The 21,375-nt window shown below is 52.4% G+C and overlaps 2 protein-coding genes across 2 annotated transcripts; both read right to left on the reverse strand.

Moving 5' to 3' along the window:
* Positions 1 to 431: 431 nt before the first annotated feature.
* On the reverse strand, positions 432 to 6,648 carry CNGA2 (cyclic nucleotide gated channel subunit alpha 2; the record flags this gene model as incomplete). The annotated part of the gene is made up of 6 exons (XM_080352748.1): positions 432 to 1,855; positions 2,546 to 2,652; positions 3,091 to 3,198; positions 5,553 to 5,717; positions 6,235 to 6,345; positions 6,536 to 6,648. The coding sequence occupies 6 exons, from the start codon at positions 6,646 to 6,648 to the stop codon at positions 432 to 434; spliced, it is 2,028 nt and encodes a 675-aa protein (XP_080208874.1).
* A 4,575-nt stretch (positions 6,649 to 11,223) lies between these two features.
* Positions 11,224 to 17,371, reverse strand: LOC308045464 (mitochondrial fission factor homolog B-like; the record flags this gene model as incomplete). The annotated part of the gene is made up of 7 exons (XM_080352749.1): positions 11,224 to 11,355; positions 11,820 to 11,898; positions 14,523 to 14,684; positions 15,216 to 15,356; positions 15,598 to 15,686; positions 16,440 to 16,606; positions 17,176 to 17,371. 7 exons carry the CDS (start codon positions 17,369 to 17,371, stop codon positions 11,224 to 11,226), a joined length of 966 nt encoding a protein of 321 aa, XP_080208875.1.
* Positions 17,372 to 21,375: the final 4,004 nt, after the last annotated feature.

Genomic DNA, 21,375 nt, shown 5'->3' on the forward strand with positions numbered 1-21,375 from the left:
TCATCCCATTATTTTAGCCAAATGACTGGCTGAATTTGTCCCAGAACATTTATTCTTCCAAAATTCTATTGCCCACCAAACATTCTCATCTTTAGAGACCAGTCCCAGCACACCTCATGGACCCAGAGGGCAGGAGCAGGAGGTCCTAGGTGCCTACACACACGTCAGGACCAGCTACACGACAGAAGGAAGAAATGAGGTTGCATGTGCCAGTCCCAGCACCCGCACAGTACCCTTAGGCATAGGTGGAATTACTGTTTGTGCTGATGTTGCTGTTGTTCGTAGGGTTTTGGTGGCCTTTCCTGTACTGCAACCCTCACCAACAAGCTAAGGGCCTGACAGAAGTCCCTGATCACAGGATCTGCTTCGTGAAATAGCAAACACTGCCTCAGCACAAGGCCAGACATCATCTAGCTGACCTCTGTACCCTCTCAGTGCATCCTGCCACGTAAACCTTTCTCCTCGTCCTCAAGTAGACTGTCTGAGCTATCGGAGAAGAAGTCCTCCAGATCCTGCTGCCTCATCTTGGACTCCAGAAGGGTGATGCGCTGCTTGAGCTTCATTTGAGCATCATTGTACTCTGTCAGGAGCCGGCCAAAGCGAGTATGCAATGTGTCCAGGTTCAAGGCCAGCCTGTCCAGCTTCTCCTCTATGCTTTTCCCTTCTGTGCTTGCCTCCGCAGCTGACTCATCCAGCAGCCCTTCCTTGATCAGGATCTCCCGGCCACGCTCCTCCAAGACCTTTTTGGCATCAGGATACTCTGTGACTGCTTCCATAAGATCTTCTTTTGAGAGGCAGAAGAGATCAGAGTAGCCCAAGCTACGGATGTTGGCTGTGCGCCTGTTGCCCATTTTGCTCCCTTTAATGTTAAGGATGCTGATCTCACCAAAGCAGCCTCCTGCAGTGAGCAAAGCATACTGTGTTATTCCATCATCCGCCACCACGGCCAGCTTCCCTTCCTTGATGATGTACATCTCTTTCCCAATGTCTCCTTTCCGACAAATGTAATCTCCTGGGCTGAACACCTGAAGGCGAAGCTTCAGCACTAGCTCCACCAGTAGACCTGCCTCACAGTCCTGGAAAATCCTCACCTTCTTCAGTGTCTCCAGGTGAACATTGATGGCAATCTCTGCCCTTAACTTATCAGGGAGATTCTTGAGGACTTCCCGTTCATCTACTGCCTTCTTGTTGGTCCATAGGTAGTCAAACCACTTGATGACTTTGGTTTCCATATCTTTGCTCACCTTGCGGAACTGCATGTAGTGTTTGATGGCATCGATTTTTGCCTGGAACTCTGCCCTGGTGGCATTCATGTTGGATATCATGGATCCCACATTCCCCACAATGGTGGCAAAGATGAGGACACCGATGAGGAAATCGAAGATCACAAAGAGGTACTCTTCATCGCGCACAGGGGGAGGGGTTTCTCCAATGGTAGTCAAAGTCAGCGTAGACCAGTAGAGACAGTAGACGTACTCCCGGGTCAGATACCCATATTCGGGGTCTGTGACATTGGGATAGACCCAGGTGTCCTCTCCAAAGCCTATGGCCTTGGAGATGGCATAATAAATACATGCATTCCAGTGGATGATGACCAGGATGTAAAGAACCAAGTTGCAGATACGGAAGATGTTGGGGTGGCTGGTTCTGGTCTCAGTCCTGTCAAAGAACTCAAACATGCGGGAGAAGTGCAGCAGCCTGTTGAAACGCAATTCAGGGTGGTACAATCCCACAGCAACATATGCCAGGTCTGTGGGCAGGATGGAGAGAACATCCAGCTTGAACTGCAAGGTGTGGATGTAGTTATCCCGTAACTTCTTGAGGTCCTTAACCAGAAGACCCTGTTCCAAGAAACCTGAGAAGTAAATGATAGAATTATCGTGACTTCTGTTTGACTCTTCCGCAGGCTTTGCAGGCAGTTCTGAGAAACAGTTTATGGTATGCCAAGCACATGTGTGCATATATACACAGGGTCATAAAAATATTACCAGTTCCACCCGATCTACGCAGTTTACAAGCTCATGTTATCACTCAAACTCCTCATCTGGCAAAAGCCACCTAAATATATCACTTAGGGATTTACTCTGTTGCGCCACAAAGAAATGGGGGCACAAAGGTTTCCGTCCTCCAGATCATGAATTATTGCAGTTCTGACAGAAAATGTAGAGCCACCTGCCGCGTTCCGAGAACATTAAATTCTACCATTTTTCCGTGTAGATAATTCATTAGCTGAATTGATGCAAAATCGAGATACAGACCTTCAACTATGCCCGAATACTAATAGTAACGCAGGTAATTTTGTACAATTATTCAAAGGTGAAGTTGAAAGCTGGGAAGATTAATCTTTCATTCTGAAACTTACTCTGTTTCTCAGATCTTTTAATTAGATTCTTTCTCTGGAGACTGCTTCACACTAGTGAGTGCTAAGATAGACAAAGCCCTCCTCCTAATGGAGCTGTAGATTAGGCCTCTCCCTTGCAGCTCATCTCTACTTTTAGGAGATTAAAGCAAAGCCCTCACAAGCCAGGGTGCTGCTTGTGCTTACCTGTGCGCAGGCGGATCACTATGTCCCCAATGTAGATAGAGTCCGAGATGTAGTCTAACACCAGCCAGAGGACAACATAGGTCTTTTGCAGGTCACTGAAGCAAGCCCTGGAGGAAAGGCATGAAACAGGGTGGTGAGACCAACAAATCTCCATATCATCTCCAACTATTTCAGCTGAATATAGGCTGATTCTGAGACTTCTAACTGCAATAGGGCTTGGCTACATGCCCCTCTTCTAGAAATTAAAACCCCTTTCTCTGAAAAAACTAGCCCAACTTGACCAAGGTAAAATGGCATCTTGAAACCACCTCCCAAATGCACCTTGGGACTTTATCGCAAAATCATGGTCCTTTTCACTCAGGGCCAGAGGATGGATGCTCTGCCTTTGCACCGCAGAAGTCACAGTGATAGCAAGGGTCCCTTTTCTTTAGGGTCCTGCCAGCCCCAGCACCACCAGTATCAGTTGTGTGGTCCTGGCTGAGCCACGACAAGCAGGTAAACAGGAGGACTAGAGGAGACAGTGACCCTACAACCTCCCACCTCACCTGGCTACAAGCAAGCACCAGTTATAGAGGACAGGAACTGCAATGACAGCCAGCCAGCGGTAATACCAGTCTCCCGCAGGGTCCACCACAAAGATCTGCCATTTCTTCCTGGAAACAGAGAGAAGCCAGAGCTGGCAATGTATGAATAAAAGGCTAAACACAGAAAATAGGGTTGGAAGGAATCATGTGAGACACATCCTTCATCCTTTGCACCAGACTGCCTCAAACAGAGCTGCAGCTTGAGTGCCATTCTGTGAACTAAAACCAATCCTAGCAGTGCCGAGCAAAAATGCCCAGCACTGTTTAAGCTCCTTTACCCCCAAAACTGTGTTCAGTTGTGTACCAGAAGAGGTAACCATAGGACAGTAAGTCAGAGCAAGTGGCCTGCATGCACACATCACTCCAGTGGCAGAGCCAGAAACAGATGTATGGAAGAAGGTGATCAGAAAACTTCTCATTGCATGACTTTGTGTCTCCCAAATGAGGTGTGGATTGGTGTCAGACAGATCTTAAGAGCAGATTAATTAGAGCAGGGAGGAAAGCGTGCTGCAGATCAGTGAGAGCACCAGGAGGGGATGCCCAAGCCCCAGAGCACTGCAAGGCTGCCATCATCATGCTGCTCACAGCTGCCCACCTGCAGTCTGCGCAGCCCTGGGTCCAGCCTTTGAACTGCTCCCAAGTGTTTGATCCTGCCCATCTTGGGACTCTGAGATAAGACATGTGTGCTCCCATCGCCAGATCTCACCAGAGAAGCCGGAGAAGAGAAACTCTGCGGCTGGGCTGATAGGTTTAGCTGCTGCAGCCTCATAGGTTAAAACTCCCTCCTCTCCCTCCTTCTAGCTTTTGAACATGCAAAACTCCCTCCAGTGATAGGAAATAAAAACAACCCACTTGGCAGCAGGTTTCCCATGCCCACCCTGCTGATCCTGTCAGCTTCAAAAGCAAAATCTCTGCCTTGAAGTCTCCTTCCCCAGCTGCATAGGCAGCAGCACCTGTGGTGCCCGGAGTGTGGGGACTGGCACTCAGTGCAATGCCAGCAGCAGTCCTTCATATTTGCCCTAGGACCTTCACATTTGCTCTGGGTACAGCCACATAGAAGCGTGCTGTCCAACATCCTCATTAAAAGTGCTTATCTTTTGCTCAGAAAGTGTGACTTAAATGTTTTTTGTTGAGAAAGGGACTCTGCTCCCTGGGACATACACTGACTCACCTGCAGCCAGCCAGTACAGTTGTAACACCCACAAACACTAATAACCTCAATAATGGTGTTAATTACATTGGTAATTTCAGCTTTAAATCACCAGTACTGCCCACAGCAGGTGGCCAGAATCACTGGCATTATGTTGACAGTGGGACCAGGGCTGGAAAACCAGGGCTCTGGTTTAACCCAGGAAGAGGGAATAACCATCTGCCTCTTCCCAAAGGCTTTGCACCAAAGCCTGCAACTGTGGAGGCTTTCACAGCAGTGAACAACAGCTCAGGTTTGGAGTTACCAGCCTTGGGGCTCTTCTTACCTGTGCAGCTAAGGACCTAGAAAACAGCAGGAGTTACCACCATCTCCCCAAGAGCTCACTGGCACTGAGCAGCCCTTTCATGGTACGCTTCAGCACCCTCTGAACAATTAACAAGCTCCCCTGAACCATGCAGGGTAGGCTTTTTTTCTGTGACTAGTGAAGACCCAGATACAAGGCTCAGATATTTTTCTCCTACAGAAAACAAGTGATTTTTGGTGTTTTAATTACCATATATAATGGTAGAGTCCAGAGCAGTCTGTGAGCTTTGTCCTTTAATTAGCCAGCAGAAGAAAAGCCAGGTTATTGTTTTTCACTGGGAACGTGAGCTGAGATGAAAGGGCTGGATTTGAAAGAGCCTTTTCAGAAAGCTGCCGTCACAGTGTCTGTACTTTGGGGGGTGTGGGCAGCAAACGCACTCCCTTCATCCTGCAGATGATGAACGAGACCAGCAAATCCCATGTGTTTGTGTTTGCTGTGGTCTCCTGAGTGAAGATCACACATCCCTTGGCTTGTCCCCAGCTCCTCACATGCACAAGCTGAAGGGACATCTCTTCACAGAGCCAAGGCTGGCTCCACGTGGGGACTCTGGTGCTGAACTGCTCTGAAAATGAGGAGGTTTCCTAGCTGTCACAAGCCATGCAATGTGTGTTTGCTACGAGGGCAAGGACCAGAGGAGAGAATACTCCACAGGTGAGGGAAAGGCGGTGTCTTTTCCACAAGGACACTCTACCAAGTCCTGTGTGCTTGCACAACAGCCCAGCAAAGCCAGGCTGGTTGTCTGGACAGGGGCTGGAGAGGACAGGAAGGACCCTTCCCACCACTGTGTCCTACCTCCCCCTTTCCCATCCCCATCCGCCTCCATCAGCCATCGCTGCTGGGAACCCCCGAGTACCGTGCATGACTGATCTCCAGCCAAGTACAGTTGCAGCCACGGGGAAGGGGACCTACTTTTTGTTTGCCTCCTCGGTCTCTTCGTCCTCATGTCCAGCACCTGCAGCCACTGTCTGGAGCTCAGGGCCCTGGAAGCGCTCGAGGAAAGGGTCTGGCCTTTGCTGCTCCTCATGCAAGCTCTTGCTGGCCCAATCCCTCAGCACCAGCACCAGCCGGACTATCCTGGACAGGGGAGAGAGACAGTCAGGAGGTGTCTGCAGAGCAAGGAGAAAGCAAAAGCTCGAGAGCAAGCAGGGGGGCTACAGCTGAGAAGAAAACTCTCACACCTCCCTCTCAAGCCCAAACATTTCCTTTTTCCCTGCCTTGTAGTGATGGTGTGGGACCAAGAATACAGGAGCAAGAGAGCCCACCCTGGCAGAGTCCCACCGCTCCTTCCCCAATCCTGCTGCCATTCCCACAGGGACAGGAGGAATGCATGGGTGGCTGGGGCAGAGGGAGGCCGCCTGCAAGGGAAAGGAGCCCTGAGCCCTCCCAGGGTCCCAGAGGTGAAGGAGCCATCCCCTCCCACATCCCTTCCCATGGGCACCAGCACACACAGAGCAGCATTCGCAGGTGCTGGTCCCTGCAACCCTTGCATGCCATGCAGCAGGAGGGGACGGTCACCCCACACCCGTCCCCAGTGTCAAAGCCAGGCACAAAAGGCTCAGGCTCACCCAGGCTCAACAGCACACAGAGGTACCTGGCCAAGGCTCCCCTGCCTTGGAAAGTGGGGGCAGCCAGCTGCTCCCCCCCACCTGGGGGATCACCTCTCCGCAGCTCTGAGGAGGTGTCATCCTGGGTTGAGCAGGTCCTGCAGCGGGGAAAAGGCGAGATCGCAGCCACAATGTGCCACCATGGCACCTGCCCACAGCCAAATGAACTGGAGGCAGCAGGCAGCTAAGTTTGGCATCACAGCCCTGCCCACATCAGGTCTCTGCAGACACAGGGAGCTGGCCCTCCCCTCCCCTGCCTCCCTCAACCAAACCGGGGAACAGCCTGACCTCCTGGTGCTGAGCCCTGTCCCCTCCGCATCACGCTCCACTCGGGCTTGGGCAGGCGCGCAGGGGTGGTGGTTGGCCGGTGAGCTGTGCAGACCATTACTCTTGGCTGTCATCCTCCATGTGAGGAGACCACGGGCACACACCCCGTGTCAGAGACCTGCAAAGAGCAGAAAACAGCCCTAAGAAGAGCTGTGCATCATGTGGTTTGAATCCAGAGATACGGCACAGCATGGGGAGAGGGTCAAACCCCATGGGATGTGCTTATCCCGTGTTTTCCACCACTGGCCATCACTGATGCTGCAGTAAGAGTCCTGCAGAGCATTTCACCCTCCCCAAGAGATCCTACATCTGCCCACGGCCCATGGAAGACGCTCTCCTCATCATTCAGGATACTCAGACATTGCTGAGGCAACAGCATCCCCAGTGAGCAGTGCCATAACAACAAGCCCACAGCTCTCAGCACCGCTACCATCCCAAGGACAAGAAAAGAGACTCATAAGGGTTGTAAACAGGAGGCCAGCCCTGCCAGGGAGGTGCTGTCGTGCACCCTTATGAGTGCATGTATAAAGGTGTTTGCAACCAAGCCTTAAATTCCACTTACTCTGATCTCAGTGAAAACCTGGGCACTGCAACCTGCTGGTGCTCGGCCCAGAAAACTCCACCTCTCACCACTACAGAAATCTCCCCTGAGTTGGAAACTGAAGTTTGCTATTTAAAAAGAGCCTGGCTGAAGACCGTGCTGGCAGGAGCTACCATCTGGTTTCAGAAAGCAGCAGAGAAGATCCTACATTAGTACACGGAGACTGCTGTGGAGCTGTTAAGTGCGGGATTTCATCAGGAATTGTTTATCTAATAAGCAAGAGATGCCTGCGGGGCTTGCCCATCTCCAGCATCACACGCGGCCCTCGCTGTTCTGCTGCACCCTAGTATAGACCACACCACGCAAAAGCACCTCACAGAAACACAGACTTGCTCAGGCAGGGAGGCAAAGCACACAGGCATTGCCCAGCCCTACCTAAATCACATATTCCCACTCTGGTCACCCAGCCTGCTCCCCCAGGGCACAGCACACCCTCCATACCTGCAATGCACAGATGAGGCAGGTTCCTGGAGACACTTGTGCTCTGACACGGTGCAGCCCACGGCCAAGGCTTTGCTTGAGAGAAGGCAAAGCCTTGTACAGCTTTACCAACAGGCACAAAGTCTACATCCACAGCACACCCAGGCAGGTCATCGCCCCAGGGCAGCTGAGCTGCCAGTGAGAAGCCACCACTGTCCACTTACGAGCCTGGTGTCCCCCGAAGCCTTCAACACTTGGCTGATGTCTGGTGTGCACTAGCGGGGGTGGCTGAGCATTCCTCCCCCAGGAGACTCTCGGGCTGTCTCTGGAGCATTCAGGCTTTTCATATGTGTGTTGAGCTGCGCAGCAAAACCAGCACAAGTGGAGCTGCCTGCACTCCTGCCCAAGCCGAGAAGCGGGCCAGGCAGCCGGGCAGTGCCCAGGCAGCGGCACAGGGGCTGCCGTGGTGCACAGGGAGGGTGCACACGCGTGTGTGTCTCGTCACCACAACACGCCCATCCCCTGAGCATCCTCAATGCCCTGAGCAGCAAGGCACACTTCAAGAGGAGTTAACTAGCAGCTGGCTTTGTGTTTGGGAGATGAAAGGGGAAGAGGCAAACATGCTGCTCAGGGATGCTCCATTTCCCTATCCATGCGTCCCCTTCTCCTCCAGCCACCACTTCAGTGGCTGGAGGGACCCGAGGCATCTCTCAGGGCAGAGATTGCAGCCATCCTGAGCAGCTCTGGGTCCAGTGGCTCCCGAGTACCTGGCAAACCTCAGGGAAGGGTGGTTGCCCACCCGGGGACAGGCACAGCCGGCAGACCCCGCTGGGCTCAGGTCTTGCCGCACAAGGGGATGCGCTGGCACTGCCTTCCAGGCCACCTGCTTCTGCTCCCCTCCCAGCCCCTGCCCTAGGGAAAAACAAAGCTGGAGACTATTTCCCTGCTTCACAGGCTGTGCCACTGCTAATGCTATGATGGAAAACTTGCAGAAGCAGCCACATTCGAACACTCTCCCACCCTGCTACCTCTTATCACGCTTGGGAAAAAAAAAACACCGAATTTGCTGCTCTGCAGTCGCAGCAAAGAGAGCTGCAGAGTTTGAAGATGATCATGAAATGCATCTTCCACAAACTTCCGCCCTTGTACTTGGTTGACAAAGCCATTCCAACAACCAGTTAGCAAAAAATTTGTATCCCCAAAGCAATAAGAAAGACAGTAATTTTTACCCCCTTCCTTTAGCATCCAACTACTTGCAGTAGCTGAGGCTGGATCAGTCCCTGCTGTGCACAAGGAGTCCTGCACCACATATAGGGCTGATCTGAAAGCATCAGCACCAAGACTCCCTTCGCTACCTAATATTTAACTTTTTTTTTTCTTCTATAAAGCCTTAAATTCCGCTTACTCTGATCTCAGTGAAAACCTGGGTGGAAGGGAACCCAAAGGAAGAAATGGAATTTTTGCAGCCTTGCAGGGCAGCTGGTGTTGTTGGGTCCCAGCAGCAAGGGACACATCACCCTGTTCTTGTCCCCACACGACAGAGCCTGGCACTGGGGACAGCTCACAGACCAGGAGCACCAGCATGTATAACCCCCCTTCCACCGCTCCTTTTGCTCCCTGCCTGCAGCTGCCTTCAAAAGGAACACGGGAACCCCAGTGCCTGATAAAATAAGCATGCATGGCTGATACATCCAGCACCAGGTCAGAGTCCTGCTGCCAAAGGAATAAAACTTACCCATTCCCATCCACTGAGATACCAGGATCAGACTCCACGGTTGGTAGAAGAAATAAATCCAGACCACACAGAGATTATTAAAATATGCATTTTATGGGTCAGTGTTTCAAGACTTACATAAAAGACATATTGCATCCCCTACAAGCTGCCAATAACTAGCCCTTAAGAACAGACGGTTCGATCACCTCTCCTCCAAACACCTTCTAATCCACACTTTGAAGGCGGTGTGTCCCCCAAAGGATCAGCCCTTCTCACCTTAAAATATAGCTTAAAAAACAAAGAAAAATACAAGCTTCCTCCAAAACACATTTTCACCTCTCAGAGAACGAAAACCAGTTAAACAATTTACCTCCTTTCCTGCACGAGTCCCACCAGCAGCCCCCATGTACAAGCCCATTGTGTAAGGTCCCCTGGTCACAGCCTTGAGCCAGAGGAACCAGCCCTGCACCAGTGCTTCCATTCCTCACACACACCCAAGCCCACCACACCATCCTGGCTCCCACCTGCAATAAATCTCAGCGCTCTCCTCAGTTCACCTATCAGGCACAGCTTCAGATCTGCAATTACTTGTGGGACAGTTATTTATTAGTCAATGCCCGGCTGCCAGATTTACAGTCACAGATGCTTAATGCAGTTGCAAGCAAGAAACACTCAAGCATCTGTGTCTGTAAACAAGCCCTTGGGACATCTGGATGACCTGTAGATCCAGCTGCAATTACTTATAGGTAGAACAGAGAGGTCCTCTTAGGCCATGCCAAAACCTGCCCCCAGAGCCTTGGAAGCACAACTCCAGCAGATGTGCTAGAAGAACCACCAAAAGCAACCCAAAGGCAGCTCACACCCAGGTGTTACTGAACTCCACAAAAGGAAAGAAATGGCAAAGCTGTTGAACTGGGTTTGTTTTTAGCTAAAGAGAATCTGGGCCAATAATTCCCCTCACCTGTATTCTGGCACCATTGCTGAAGTTACAGCTTGGCAGCAGAGCTGGGAGCCATCCTGCCCTCTGGCCCATGCTAACTAACAAATATCCACTGCTGCCCAATGGGCAATTTTCCACAGCCTGTCTGGTGCTATCACTGTTGGTGTGAGGTCTTATAATCCAGAGTCTCACCATGAGGAGGTTTCCCATTTAAATCAATCTGGGAAAGAGCCAAGCTCCTGAATAAGCCCAGACCTCAGTAATGATCTTACAGCCACTTTGGATCTGAATATTTGTAAATCTGCTGTTGAACTGGCTCAAGCAGGACGGGAGCTGAAGAGATGGTGGCACAGCAGCAGCTGCAGGGATGGGAGCTCATCGGGCTGCATGTCTCCTAGGGAAGGGGCTACGGCACAGGAGAACCATCGGTGCTACTTCCACCAAAGAGCAGTTGTGCAAGGAAGAAAAGAAAACCTACCAGCAGTTCAAAAATACTCAACCACTCTACACAAGTTTTTTGCGTGGAAGATGAGGAACAGATCACAGCAGCTGGCTGAGAACTTTTATGGGGTCAGAATTGAGTTGTCCAAGCTGGGACGTGGTCAGGGGACTGAGCCCACCATAGGCTAAGACTGTAACCAGACCCCATGTCCACAAACACCTAACACCTTGGTTTTGTGCCTCCTCTAGCAGGCAGCCCAAGGGCCAGAGGGTCTCACATTACTTTCCACAGAACAGACACCTCCTGTCCAGCTCCATCGTTTCCCCCACCCACCTCTGATGGGAGAGCCATGGCATCTTCATTGTAATCACAGCCTAAAGCACACAAATCCTCAAGTGTCTGCAGTGCAAAAAGCAGCTCAAGTTAAGACAAAACACATAGTTTTACTGTTTACAAGTACACGAGCAAGGACTCTCTCCCTGCCCTCACCCTCACTGCCAGGGTTGGGCAGGGGAGATCAGAGCACAGGAAATCATCTCCTCAGCCAGAGCCATGTGTTGATGAGGCAGGCGGAGATCAGCACGGAGTAGACCAGGGCTTCCTTCTGCCGCCAGGCGTTGCACTGCTCCTCCAGCACGCGAAGCCTCCCCGAGATCCTCGTCAACTGCAAGGGAAGCGGTGGGGCCACGGTCAGCCCTGCAGCAAAGTTCAGGACACTTGCTACACCCCAGAGGTGTGGGACAGCAATGGATGGACGGATGGGACCTGCTCTCTCCTTCACATCCTCTTTTCCTAGAGCAGCAGTTATCTTTGTTTGGGAGAATTAGCAGCCGTAGCTCAGCTCCTGAGCAGATGCTTCAGCAAAAGGTCCTTCCCATCAGAAGAGCATCTGAGCCCTTTACCACCAGCAGATGGAAGGGTCTGGCTGTCTCCTGTAGCCCTACAGCCACCCAGGGCAGGAGCTTGATGGGTCAATACACATGTAAGTCCTCCCCTGCTTCTCCATTAGCTGGGACCAGCTTGGCAAGGCCAGCTCAACAGGGCCAAGCAACAGACCCCCAGAGCCTCCTCGCCCACCCTCCTACAGCTCTCCCAGAAGACATTTGCAGCCCTTCACCCCCATCTCACCTGTTTTCTCATTGCTGCCATCTCAGCCACCCCAACCTCCTCCAAGGTGCCCTCTGGGGCTGGGCCAGCCTCCTGGGAGCTGAGGAAGAAAAACAGAGATGCAGACAGACAAACACCACTCAAGAGGTGCAATTACCTTCCCTCACACACGGCATCGCCACGGGAAGCCGAGCCATGCAGGTAGCGTGTGATGCCCAGGATGGGCTGTCTGGATGCAGCATCAGGAGAAAGGAAATAGCACCTGCACAGCATCTAGTCATCTCCTCTTAATCCTCATCATGCATATTTATACCCCTCCACCATGCACCCAGTAGTGTCACAACAAAACACACAGCACATGCCATGACAGGCAACGGGGAAAACGCATGCTTGTATTTCCTTAGACAACCATCAGAGAGAAAACAAGATATTTACCGAGCATCCGTCCCCTGTAGAGGAATTCATTGAGGGTTAAATAAATCATCTTTAGAGCCAGTCAGGTAAATAAGTATCACAGGGCCAATACCAAAATGGAAGGATGACCTCATTTACATCAGCAGGTGAGGATCCCACAGGTGGGAAGCAGCCATCAACTGAGGGAAAACTATATAAGCAAGTGCATCAGCCAGCAGAAAAGGGTCCTGTGGTTGCTGACACATGGATTTGTTCCTCTCTGGTATCTCCAGGTACCCCAAGCTCACTTTCCCTGTGCCCTCAACAACAACAATAACAAAAAAGTATCACTTTTTGCTCTTTTAGCAAGTTTTACCTGCAACTTGAAACATAAACAAGCCACCCACGGATGCACCACTTTCTTCCACCCCTGGAAACAAAGGGGCCACCACTGGGATTAGCGGCTGCACTGGCAAAGGCAACACAGACCAGGGAACTCCAGGGCATCCCCTGGGGAACCAGCCTTGCTGCAGGGCCCACAGCACCGAGACACACAAAGAAATAGATGCACAGTGAGAAAAATCAAAATTGCCATGTTCAGTCTGTTGTTCCTGTCATCATAGGCTAGGTTTGCACCAGTTCTTCTATAACCAAACCCCCCTGTGCACACCAATAACTCGCATAGGCACTTCATACTGTGCAGTTAACGAGTGTCTAACACGGCTCCTTCAGAGACCTTGGGGACAGGAGGGTGTTTATTCCTGTTTGCAACATGATGTTGATCTCACTGAAGACAAGCCAGAACTGCATGCAGAGATTCAGTGAATCTGTCTGAAAAATACATTTGTGAGATAATACCTCCATGTAATGTGGGTGCAGCGTAAAATGAAAAGCATAACAGAAAGAAAATCCAAATTCCCCCAGCACAGAGCCATTAGGAAAGGACACATCCTGGGGCTTTTGACTGAAAAAATCCCAGCTGATACAGGTGAACACCCTTTAGAGGAGAGACTATAAATTACTTTCTGATGACTCACACCCTTCAAGAGGTAACCATATTCCAGTCTGTCCAAGACCAGACTTTTCTTTATTAAAATTTCAGGACAAACAAGTCAGCTTGGTCATTTTTTATTTTTATTGTTGCATAGAGGTACAACATGCATTGTTGTATCTAAGAGGTACTGTATGCATCTCAAGTGATGCAAAGTATTAAGAAGAGGCATTTCAAGGGGGTTGGCTTCAAAGGGAGACTGAGACCTGGCGAGAGGCCCAGGACTCAGCCCACTGCGCTACAACAGCTCTACAAGGTACCACCTCTCATGGTGGTACCTCCTTTACTGCTGATGGAAGGAGGGAGAAGGCCTTATACAGTCACTAACTAGATCTGTTGACATGCCCAGACTCCATTTAAAATTAAAAAAAAAAAAGAAAAAAAAAGCAACATTTGAAGACAATCAGCCTTCTGTGGCTAAAAGCAGGGACACCACTTTGCATTGTCTGCAGGCAGAAGCCAGCTCTGCTGCCTGCACCTCCGTGCCAGCTGGGGAGGGAAGGCAGGATGTGCTGCGGATGGCACCGATGATGGATGCTCACTCTCCTTCCCTTTCCTCCTGGAGCTTTTGTTCAAGGAGAATTAGAAGTATTTAGACACTCCTCTGGGTGTTCAGCAGCCTTAGAGCGGTGCGGACACCTTAGAGCCACAATGACGTCTTTGAACATGTTAAATTCACTGGACTTGCACATGTAAGAGTGCGGTGGAGATAGTTACTCCAGCCCATCTGGAGAGACTGAGGTCATTGCATATCTGCTCCAGTGAGCACACCGGCACACTGCACTCTGGCCAGAGACACTGGCTATGGGGTTGATACCTCGGTGCACCCAGTTTGTGGAAAAAGTTAATTAATAGCGATTAAGATACAGCCAAGGGTGCTGGGAGCCTGCAGGAATAGGTGTCTCACAGATAGGACCTGAGTCAGGCCGTCTGCTCTCAACTTTGATTCCTTTCACACATTGATCTCCACCAAGCTATCAAAGCATGCAGAAAAATTAGCACTTGCTTAGCAGTGAAGAGCATCTGAAAAACCAGCAATGTCACAGGCAGCATTTGGTCGCTCAGGGCGCCCAGTGTTAAGCTGAGCAGGAGACAGGAGCTGGGCTGGGTTAGCAGGGACTGCTGCACCCAGGACAGGCGAGGAGGAGAGTCTGGGGCAGCCATGCAGGACCAGCCTGCTCCTGTGGTTTGCAGAGCTCATGCCTGGCTCATGCCTTAGAAAAGCAAAGGCAAGTCCTGGCAGAGTGACAAAGAGGTGGCTCAAGATGAGCTGAAGTCACCTGGACAGCACTGAGTCTTGCAAGGAATCCTGGAAACGGTGGTAGAGCACCTGGCCCAGGTGGTACATGGTCTGGAAGATGTTCTGCACGGAGTAGATCCTGCCCGTCTCCATGAGGAGGGGGACCGGGGCCCTGTGCGCAGGTAGGGGGCACATGTCCTCACTGGGGTACACACAGATCACACCTGTTATTTCCTGGCCTGGTACAGTACAGGCACATACAGGCATTTCAAAGTGTCCTTCATTCCTTCAACAGCTCCAAGAATCTCTGGGCAATGCCATCGGCACCCAGACCCCCACATCACCGAGTAGGAGAACCCCCTCCAGCAGCCCCAGAGGCAGTCGCCTGACTCCTCCAAAACCACCCATGGCTGTGTGATACCCAGACCTTCACCAGCCGCTCTCACAGCGGTTACAGAAGGAAGCTCTCCTGCCACCCACAACAACCCTGGACTTCCAGGAGGAAAAGTGGCTCTACTCTGGGATTAAGTTAGAGACCATTTCTCCACCAGAGGGACTCTGGAGCCCAAGACCATGAACCGAAAATCACTATCACCATGCTGCTGCTCACAAGTTACACTCAAAGAGCTGAAAAGCAAGTGTGGTCTAAGCCCACCCTATCTGCAAGGCACAGGCTTCAACAACCACTGTATAAACCCAGTTAAGCCCTGGTGCCTCCTTTGCCAGTGGTCACCTGCCCGTAGCCCCCAGCACTCTGCCGTGCTGGTGCTGGAGCAGGAGAGCACGCTGCAGAGCGTCAAGGGGAAGATGGGCACAGCCAGAGCAGGCAGCAAGGTCCTCTGGGCCCAACGGCCAGGCAAGGATGGGCAGCCTGCTGGAAGACAAGACATGTGCATCTCAGCAGAGAGCTCATCACCCTGGGGACCAACACAGCTGCCTTCAATGCTGCCTGGCACAAATCTTCTCTCACGCCAGGAGCACAAGTAGGATATGCCAGGTGCTGCCTTGCCCCAATCTGGATACCCCCCACCTCAGGGCACTGACATCAGAGAGCATCAGATCAACAGAGGATGCTGATGCCCACCCACCCCAGACAGCTCTGTGCTCTTGCTCACCGCTCATGGTGCTGTCCCGGGCTGTGCAAGGCCAGCTGGGCACAGTCATTTGGAGTCCTCTCCCGCCGCAACCTGCTGCTGTGGTGGCCCTGTCAGCATCAAACACAACCGCGTTAGTGCGGAGACCCCGCACAGGGCGAGCCCAGCCCCGTGCCCTGCAGTGCCAGGAGCCTATCCATGGGGAAAGCAGTCAGTGGTGGGAGCACTACATGGGCCCCAAACCTGCTGAGCTGATGCTGGAGCAGGTGGAGACATGCTCAGAGCAGGGAGATGGGCACCAGCAACAAGCCTGCTGGGCTAATCTCTATTCAGATCAAAAATCCTGTACCCAGCACATCTGGGAATGGCTCTTGAATCTCAGGGAGGTGAGAGCACTTGAGAAGGCAGATCAGCAGCTCCAGCAGCCACACCAAGCCTTGGCCTGCCTATGTCTCTGGATTAGTTTCATACAAGGTTAAAATCTGCTTTAAGTTCTGACGCCAGAACCCTTTACACTGCAATGAAAAACAGCTCCTTCTCATACTTCATCCAGGACAAACAGAGACTTCAAAAGTAGCAGGAGGTTGTGGGGGGACTGCATCTACCTCAGCCCATCTCCTGCTCACAAAATGCAGCAGGAGACCTGGCTGAATCCATGTCCCAGCACACAGGTGTGTACTGGTTATGGGACAGAAAAAGATCCCACCACCCCTATGTCCTCACTCCTTGGACCTCCTGGAAGGAGACAGCACTCTGGAAGATGCCTTCTGGCTCGGGCTGATAACAGACCTCTGGAGAAACCCAACAATGAGATGGCTCCCCTTTCCCACCACAGGCAATCCCATCCGTTCTCAGTACGGTACCGATCGTTTCCGTTTCTGGGAGCTTGATCTGCTGGCCACGTGCAGATAAGGGAGGTCCCCGAGGTGCGTGGGCTGCGCAGAGGAGTCTGGGGACACATGCACCACAACAGAGGGGACCTTCCTTTGCTGGTTCAGCAGGATGGGCCTCAAACTGGCATCTGACATTTCTACAGAGAGGAGAGAGAAAAGAATTAAACCAAACTCAATGCCCTCAGGACAGGAGAGAAGAGAGATCCACCCATGTAGGAGACCCAACCCTCTGTCTGGTGTTACCAGATGTACATCAAAAGCCATGTGTCACAGATGTGAGTGGCAGAACAAGCCAGAGAGGCGTGGACTGGAAAGCAACTGGACAGGCTGTTCTGGAAGAGTGAGGTTTGGGAGCAGTTTCTCAAAGAGAACAGGGCCATATGTCTCTGCATCCCAAAGCAGGCAGCCTACCAAAGGCCCAGAGGAAACTGTAAATGTGGAAGGAGATGCCTCCGCACTTTGCTTCTCACTTTTTGGAGCTAAGAGACCCCTCCTGCCTTCTGCTGGTCACCTTTTCCCACCTCTCCCCAAGCATCTCTCCCCCATCCTGTCCTACCTTCCAGAAGAAAGCTGACTACAACATCTGCACCATTCTCTCCCCCTGCAAAGCAAACCACTGGGGACTTCATAAAGAGATCCTACTCCCTACCACATAGTAGAGCCCCACCAATCTTCAGCCACCCCAAAAGACAACCCAGGATATTACCTGCAAGAGAAATCCTATCAGGGATGTGCATCCGAAAGGAAGGAGGGATGTCCTCTGTCACTGGCTCCTCGTCCACAGGGCTGAAGCTATCTGCCACCTTCAGCCTGTTGGGAACCTGCATCCTTTGGTTGATGGCTTCTGTGAAGAGCAGGTCACAGCGCGCTCGGTTAAGGTCCAGTCCCCAAAACGGCCACATCTTTTTATTTCCTCAGATTGCTCAAGCACCCTGGGGTTTCACACAGAGGAAAAGAAAGCTGAGCGAAAGCAGGAGCAAGGAGCTCTTCCAAACCGGCACCTGCACACATGCTGTAAGACAGCTAAAATATAGGCAGAAACAACCCAAAAGATAGACCCCGTCAGAGTCATTCTGGAGAACGGGGTGTCCCATGAAGCTCAGCTGACAGGGACAAGGGCACGGGGCTGCTGCACCTGGGAACTCCTGATCAGCAGAAAGAGAAAGGAGAAAACTCCTACATGTCCTGGGAGCAGAGCATGAGCTTAGCACCTATTACTTCAACTGATAGCAAGGAAAAGCTGTGGGAGAAGAGCAGTTCAGTATACCCTAAAAACTAGTGAGTGACAACAAACAAAATAATCCATCCAGAAGTCATTTTTTTTGGAGGGCTGGGCACACATTTTTGCGTTCATACACCTTCAAGGAAAAAAGAGGTCTTCTAGAAACAAACAAAACGTTTTGGTGATAGGATTCCAGGTTACCACAGAAAAAACTGAGCACTAAGCTCTTTCTCCACACACACTTTCGCTGTAGCAGGTCCATACCCCATTCCACACCCCATCCAGCACCCACCTTCTCAAGTGACTCACACCAAGCTGAACAAGATGCCCCAAGCAGAGCTGCCAGATGCTGAACCACCCTCCCAGAGGGTAAGGAAAAGCACAGGTCAGCTCCCTCAGGCCAGCATCCTCTTGGCTTTCTCCCAGGAGGGGACTGGCATGGAGGAACAGTCTCCAGCTTTCACTGCTCCTGGGGGCAGCCTGGACAGGACATGGGACACAGATACCACCCGGGACTCTGCAGCTGCTCAGAACACACAACTGCCCCATGCCTCAGTTTCCCCTTTGCCAAGTCCCAGGGCTTTGAGACATGCTCTGGGGCCACAACGTCCCAACGCTTTCACTGCCCTCTGCTTGAATCACTGCATTTGGAAGAGGAGACCCAAAAAACACCTTCCTGGCTCCCAGCATATGCGCTCTTCATTATTTCCCAAAAAGCTGCAGCTGAGGAGAAAACCCCAGCAAGTGAGCACTGCTGATGCTGGCACATCCCAGTTGGACCCCAGCACTGTCCCAGCATCCCAGACACGCCACACACGTGCACAGCCTCTCTGCACCCTCCTTGCTGCTGCCCTTTGAGTTTTCCACACTCAAAAAGCTCCCAGTTTGCTTCCAGGTCAAAATCTCCACCGCAAGACAAACTGCTGCTCCACCACAACATGAACAACCAGAGGAAAGAAAGGTTTTCCTTTTCAAAGCTCAAGGGGGAAGATGAGAGGAGGCGGCTAATAGGAGCACGCAGGGGCCCTGCCTTCTTTGATCACATCCAGGGACTATATTTAGCAGCTGGGTGTCTGACGCTGCGTTTCCAGCCCACCAGGCTGCTCCCAGCTGACAGCAGCCAGGGCTCCCCACCTTGCTGCTGCTTCTTTGAACCCTCTCGCCTGCCCCTGCCCGCCGGCACCCCCAGGACACCACCCATGGCAGAGGAGCGGGGGGGAAATCCCTGGGGAGCAGCGCTGCCCAAAGCATGAAGGACCACGGGAAATGTGGCCACTGAGCCACTGACCCCGTCCCTACAGCAGCCAGGCCCTGCAACCCCAGGTATGGGAAGGCAGCAGAACCGGCTCTGTGTCTGCAATAACCAGCGCTTCAGTGATCACCTGCCTCGTGCTGCTCTCTCCTCTGTCATTAAAAACCTTTTAATTGAAGAGATAGAAACTTGCCCAGCATCAGCAGCAGGGATTTCTTGTTTCCAGCTGTGCAGAGATGAGATCCCCGTCCCTGCAACTTGGGCTGCCCCAGAGGCACTGCTGGAGACACGGGGTGTGGGGGCAAAGCTGCCCCCACCTGCCCCACGCCTTCCCCACCACCCTGCCCAGCCCCAATGCTGGCATGGGTGACAAAACCCTTGGGTGTCAAAACACACATGCACCCTGCTTGTCCCCCAAACAAAGTGGGTTTTTGCAGGACCCCCCCCACTCAAAAGTGGGGCAATAAGTCCTGGGACAGTCCTAAAGTGGTATCAGTCCCACAAGAGAAACCTGTGTCAGACACCCAGCCCCACAACCACGGAGACAGGTTTCTCCTTCACATTTCTGGTGCTTTAGAGGAGTGAACACTGTTGCTTTCTCAGACTGCTCTCTGGGAAACCAGCATATATTAATAACAATAAATCTGGAGAGGGTAGATCAGTTCATTTTCTAACCACCCCTGAAGCTGCTGCAGCTCCCAGAGAGCAGAGGGATAAGAGGGCAGTGAGAAGCAGGCTCTAAGAGACCAAGCTATTAAGAAAAAACAAAAATCTGCTGTCAAAACCCATAAGAACAAAACGCTTAACTGGTTGGATTTCCTCTTTTAACTTTCTTTAGGGCTTTTTCTAGCCATTGCCAAGCAACCCCACCTCGCCAGCGGAAGAGGATTCCTTCTGGGCCTCTGCTTTGGCACTTCTTGCATGTGTAGCGACAGGGAATTTCCAGCACACTAAGCCTGTGAGCGGGTTTAAGTCCTGCAAGCCTGGAAAATCTGCCCTGTGGAAGGAAACCCTACAACCTTCCTCTCTCCGTCCCTCCCCAGCCCAGCATGCCCCATACAAGGCAGAAGGGGGTACCGCGATGGGGTGCAGGAGTGAGCAGCCCTCTGCTAGAGAAGCCGACCTCACTCACAGCTCTGCGCTGCAGCCCGGAGCTGTGCCTTGTCACGATAGAAAGGGGCTAAACAAGGAGGGGAAATGGGTTTTGTCACCTGCCGCCTGCCACGGCCACGCAGAATGACCCCACGCAGGGTGACCCCTCTGCCCCCCGCGTCCCCCGCCTTAGGGATGCGCTGGGGAGAAAAGGGCTTCGGGGATCCCAGACACAGCAACCTGGGTGGGCTGAGGAACTCAGGCCACGGGACACGCGTGAGAAAAGCCGAACACCCGCGGGGGTGGGAGGCGGGAGGGGTCCCTCAGGGCCTCCACAGCACCGCCGCTGACGGACGCGCTTCCCCGCCGGGGCTGCCCGCAGAGTCCCGTCCCGTCCCGTCCAGTTCCCGGCACCCACTGGCTTGCACAGGCGGGGGGAGTGCGGGACACTTACTTGTTTTTGAAGCCCAAAGGAACTCCCGGACCTGTAAACAGCCGCACCCGCTGACCAGCCGGGGCGGGGGCGGTATCTACCGGGACAACCCGCCCCCTCGCCGCGCTTAAAGCCGCAGCCGGGGTAATTAACGACTCATCAGCGCAGCGCCTCCCCGGGGACAGCGGGCACCTCCAGCCCGGCCACCCCCCCGGCCGCAGGTCAGCCTCGTCCCTCCCACGAAGTGATAAGTCTGCCGGACGGAAAGGATCGCTCTTGCCAGGGGCAAAACTGGGGGACAAAGGCAAACGCGGGAGCTCCACCCCGTCCCACGCACACGCTGCTCAGGGGTGTCTGCAGGCGAACCGACCCACGGATCAAGGCCAGGGGACCCCAAGGCCAGGCAGCCCCAGCTGAGATGATCCAGCGCAGGAGACCGCGCAGGAGCAGGGACAGTGGCCATCCCAGCACCGAGCTGTGCCACAGCTAATCTCGCCTGCCTCTCAGTGGAGTTTGCAGCGATAAAAACGATCCGTTTGGGATGAATGACAAGTTTTAAGCATTTCTGAATGGAGACAGAGTCCAAGATCTGACCGTAAAATCTGGTTTTGAAAGGGCTTAAACTAAATCCTATGCTGCCCTACTCTTGCTATTTAAAGGGGATTATCTAAGAGGTTTAGGAGCACATAGAGGAATAGCAAGAAACCTTGTGCACCTAAATCCCCTCAAAGACCTTAGGAAATTGCTCTGCACTTCACCTACCAACTGGTCAGGGCTCACAGGACACACTCCAGCTCTGAGAACTGCATCTCATGCCCAGGGAAGTCAGAGGCTCCAGTCCTGGCGTTGGGTTCACTCCTAGTCCCACAGCAGCACACACCTGGTCCCCAGAGATGGTCCCCAGAGG

This window comes from Nesoenas mayeri, assembly GCF_963082525.1.
Source record: "Nesoenas mayeri genome assembly, chromosome: 13".
NCBI lineage: Eukaryota > Metazoa > Chordata > Aves > Columbiformes > Columbidae > Nesoenas > Nesoenas mayeri.